The following is a 5067-nucleotide window of genomic DNA, read 5'->3' on the forward strand; positions in this document are numbered from 1 at the left end:
TCCTATTACATTGTTTCCCCCAAACCAGCCTAGATATTCACTCCTTGCCACCAACATTTGTGTAAAATACATCCCTCCCCCCCCCCCCCCGTGAGGAATGTGTCAGAAACAAGTAAAATAATTAGGTAAATTATTGAAATTTTGTAATGTATCAGAAGCATTTGAATTAGTAAAATTGTATTCATTTCATCTTAAAGTATTATCTATGTATTAAACATTTGTCACATAAACAGTAGCCAAAACCATGGCAGTGATGGTGGTGTGTGTGGTCCCTGAGCCAGTGGCTATTTAGCTCCATCCGCATTCCCTCTACCGGATCTTAGTCTTTTCAGGGCAGACTTCACTTCCTGGTTTCTCAGGGTGTAGATGAGGGGATTCAGCAATGGAGTGACAACAGTGTAAAATACAGCAACCGCTCCATCAAAGGAACTCTTGGATCCTGCCCGAAGGTAGATGAAAATACAGGGGACATAGTAGACTGTGACCACAGTGAGATGGGAGCCGCAGGTGGAGAAGGCACGTCTCCTCCCATCAGCGGTGCGTATCTTCAGGATGGCATGAACTATGTTGGCATAGGAAAGCAGAATCAACACGAAGCAACTGGCAGCCACCACCCCAATGTCCACAAAGGTCACAAGTTCATTGATGGTTGTGTCAGCACAGGCCAGTCTCAACACTGCAGGGATGTCACAGAAGAAGTAATCCACTTGCTTGGGCCCACAGTAGGGCAGTCGGAAGGTCAGAGTGGCTTGAATAGACCCGTGGATGGAGCCAGCCACCCAAGCTCCAGCCACTAGGATTGTGCATAACCTCCCGTTCATGAGCACAGGGTAGCGAAGAGGCTGGCATATCGCCAGGTACCTGTCATAGGCCATCAAGGTGTATAGGAAACACTGAGTGCTGCCTAGGAAGTGGAAAAAATACAGTTGTGCTACACAGCCACCAAATGGGATAGCCTTGCTGGCGGGGGTGAAGTTTAATATAATTCGGGGAACGATGACCGAGGAGAGCCACATATCCAGGAAAGAGAGCACAGCCAGCAGAATGTACATGGGGCGGGCATGCAGCTTGGGGTCAGCCCACACAGTGAGCAGGATGAGCAGGTTCCCCAGCTGTGTCAGCACGTAAATGAGGAAGAAGACCAGGAAGAGGAAGGCTCTTAGGTTTGGGGGGTGAGCCAAGCCCAGGAGGATGAAGTCTGTCACCGCAGTGTCCAGCGATGTGTTTCTGTTTCTTCTCATGTCTTAGTCGACTACGAGGAATCGTGGAGTTAGACAAGGGCACTGCAGTAGGGGGAGGAGGTAAGACAATGCCTTTGTTTGATGATTAGTGGCTAACAAAAAGAGAGATACGTATGTATAGAATTGTTTTGAGAGAAGAGTTGCAGGTACCTATTATTTATTTAGGTTTATGTGGAAAAAACTGACAACCTAGAGACTGGCCGTTATGGTAGAAGTTTGAAACTTCCTGCTCAGTGAAAGGCATGATACTGCACAGATCAAGGAACCGGAGAAACTGTGAGCCATCGGATGGACCGGTACCATCCATCAGGAGGGATGTTAACTTAGGGAGGCTAAGGCAAATGCAGTGTGGAGTAGAACTAAGATCCTTGGGCCACATGCGCTTTCTCTTTTACTTGACCTCAGTGCAACGATGCCTTTTTGTCTTCAGCTAAGAATCACACATACACACCATAGCATGCAAAAATTCACCACCTTATCAGCCCCCCCCCCGCCCCCCGTGTTTGGTCAGTGCACAGGACTCTGAAAGGTCTCCTGAAGTGTGCCCTGGCACACCTGCACATGCATTGTCACTTACCTTTCTTCCCTTTAGCCTTGCTCAGGGGGCCATTACTTCAGCAATTCTTTTCTGGTTCTTGAGGACTACATATGCTTTTTCAGTCACTACCTTATTCTATTTACATTGTCTAATTTCTTACTAATCTTTTCCATTAGTCATTTTTTAGTGCATTAAAAGATAGATAAATAGTCTGATCACGCTTCTACCTCTGTTATATCTTTTAGGCCGAAGTCAGTCTTTGCTATTATACAATACGGGTCTACTTTCCTTATAACAAATTTCAGAGACCATTCATGTTCTATATTATTTCAGAATATCATTTATTTTTATTGATTGATTTAGATAATCCATTGGTTTCAATGAAATTTTGTAAAATATAGAATTACAAAGGAATTTTTATTGCTTGTTGTAAAAGCATTTGCATGAGTGTTGGCAAGCTTGTGCTTGCACATACACACAGGGCTCAGTTTGCCATCCAGCAACTCTCACTATAAAACGTTAGAGATGAATCAAGAGATGACGAGGAAACCAGGGAAATGCGTTCACATCTGCTTCTTGTTCATCAGGAGGCCTCCATCATGTTCCAACCATGATTCTCCCAGGTACATGGGGCCAGGCAGACATGGACTGAACCATGAGACAAAATAGACAAACAAACAACTCCAAAACCAAACCAACCAACCGACTAATGAAAAAAACAAAACAAAACAAAACAAAAACCACAAAATGACAACAAAAAACAAAACAAAACAAAACAACCCCCCAAAAAAAACTCAAAACAAAGAGGAAAAGAGGAATGTCTTGTCTACTTCATTCTTTTTGCTGAATAAAGATTTTCTTCCTATCCTGGGGTTTGAGTGCATTCACCTGCCATTTAACCTTAAGGTATCTGTAATCATGTGACTATTTTTAGAAAGCAATTAAACTATAGATATGTGTAACCATTTAGCTGCTATCAAAACTTTCCAAGGGGATGGCAAGATGGCTTGGCGGTTAAGGGCTCTTGCTGACAGGCCCGACAACTGGAGTTCAATCCCACACAGAAGGGGAAGAGCCAGATCTAGAAAGCTGTCCTCTGATCTCCATACCTTTGCTTGTGCAAGTGCACATACACACACACATGCACACATGCACACACACACACATGCACATATGCATGTACACACACATGCACACACACACTTTCAAAATAGATTTGTATCATATTCTCTAAAATTACAATTCCTATATTAAAGTTTTATCCCTAATGGTGGTGATGATGATAATGAACATACATAGCTTTTCAGGGTTCTAAGTATACTCTTTGCTGTCAAAGAAAGAACCAAATTTTTACTGCCTGAGCTTCAAGAGTATTTAGATGGATAAGAAGACTAGTTAAATTTTGGGTTATAATATAAAAAATATAGAAACAGTTGGGGCTAGAGTTATGTAAGAATATTAATTATGAGCAAATTAATTTTCTTTGCAGTACAGACATATACCAGCATGCTTCCATAAGCTTATAATATTTTCAGGATATGTTTTATGAAAGTACACATTTCTATATCAAATTAGAACTACTACACTGGAGTGATGATTTGAAGCTGTCTCTTAAGGCATGCCTATATATAAGCATGGTCTGTATTACCAGTCTGCTTTTTACATTGTTGTAGGTAACTATGGGTTCATTTTTTCCAGGTGCCCTGCTGGGAGAAAGCTCTTTTTACTACTCTGGGTGTCCTGTCTATTAGGACCTAGGAAATCGGCACAGGGCACAGTTGATCTGTCTTTAGACTCTCTTTAGATGCATGTAAATACTGTTGTTTTAAAAGAAAGGTTGTTCAACACATGGGGTATAGTGCTACAGAGGAACATGTTCTAGATTTTCCAGACATGGAGTTTTACAGCAGTAGAGCATGTTTTTTTTCCCAAATATTTGGCCTGATAATGAGAGTAGAACAGGCTAGACCAGCTTAAAAGAAGCAAAGACAAGACTACCCAGATTCCTTTTTCCCATTATTTAACTTTCTATGTCATGTTATTTGGGGTCTCCTTCTTGTTTTTAGCTGTTGAGACTTTCAAAAACGTTGCAAATAATTTGAGTATAACAACGCTGGCTGACTAAATATGCAAGATATTTAAAAAAATATCCAAATATTCTGTATCTTATAATGATAAAGTTATCTTGTAATATAGTCAGAATCTAGTCAAAGCACACACACACCGAAAGGTTAAAATTTAGTATAAGAGCATTGCAAATAAGATTCACACCAGAGGCTAAATGATACATCTCTGAAAAGCAATTGTAGTAAGAGTTGCATGGAAAGGTTATGAACATGGATGAGGGAGCGCCACTGAGAAGGTGAGAACGTGAGGGACGGGAAGACTTTACAGAGGCATCTGCAGTCGTGGGACCCCAGGATGAGCTGCCTTGTGTGTATCCTGGAACTAGGTCAGACTTCCCTGATATCAACACATTTCCTGGAGAGGTTCAAAGGGTATAAGCAGTTACCTTGCAATGTGAAACTTTGGATTTCTACAGTGACCCTTGGGATCCGGGGTACTAGGAAATAGCTATAAAATTCTGAAGACGAGGAAGGAAACTGGCTGAGGGCTGTGCTGGGCATGCTCAAAGGACTCCTATTTATCTTGGGTGGTGGTGGTGGAATATCTAGTCCAAACCTGTTTCTGACAAGGAGATTTACCTTCTTCCCCCTTAGCTGTCATGGTGAGGACAGGGCAGACCAAAGGGAAAGTATGGCATGTAGACTAGCCTAGATACATTTTATGTACTTCATAGAGTATGTGTTTTTTGTCCTATATCAAGGATTAAGTGAAAAAGAGTTTACTTAGGAAAGGTTAGCCCCTCTTCACTGGAGGGGAAAGGTGCCTCTGGCCTGCTCATCCTCCACCTTTGTTTCTCATTGTCATCATAATAAAAAGACAAAATAAAAAGGATATTAAGATTTTGAGCAGGGTGTGGTGATACTTGCCTTTAGTGCCAGCACTTGGGAGGCAGAGCAGGCAGATCACTCTGGGTTCGAGGCCAGCCTGGTTTACAAAGTGAATCCAGGACAGCCAGGGCTACACAGAGAAACCCTGTCTCAAAAAAAAAAAAAAAAAAAAAAAAAAAAAAAAAGATTTTGAGTCCTCTTTTCAAGTTTATGAAGGCTGAAATTATCCTAGTAGTTTAGGAAATTTTCAGAAAGAAATGGAAAGAAGAGACTAATGTTTAGACAATACAGTCTAATCTCCAGGCTACAGGCTGATTGTGCTCTCTTGAGTGGA

At 41.7% G+C, this 5067-nt stretch overlaps 1 protein-coding gene across 1 annotated transcript; it reads right to left on the bottom strand.

Moving 5' to 3' along the window:
- Positions 1 to 284: 284 nt before the first annotated feature.
- LOC127187228 (olfactory receptor 10G2) lies at positions 285 to 1241 on the bottom strand. Its single transcript, XM_051143402.1, has one exon. It carries the CDS (start codon positions 1239 to 1241, stop codon positions 285 to 287), a length of 957 nt encoding a protein of 318 aa, XP_050999359.1.
- Between the last annotated feature and the right edge of the window lie 3826 nt (positions 1242 to 5067).

This window comes from Acomys russatus, chromosome 3 (assembly GCF_903995435.1).
Source record: "Acomys russatus chromosome 3, mAcoRus1.1, whole genome shotgun sequence".
NCBI lineage: Eukaryota > Metazoa > Chordata > Mammalia > Rodentia > Muridae > Acomys > Acomys russatus.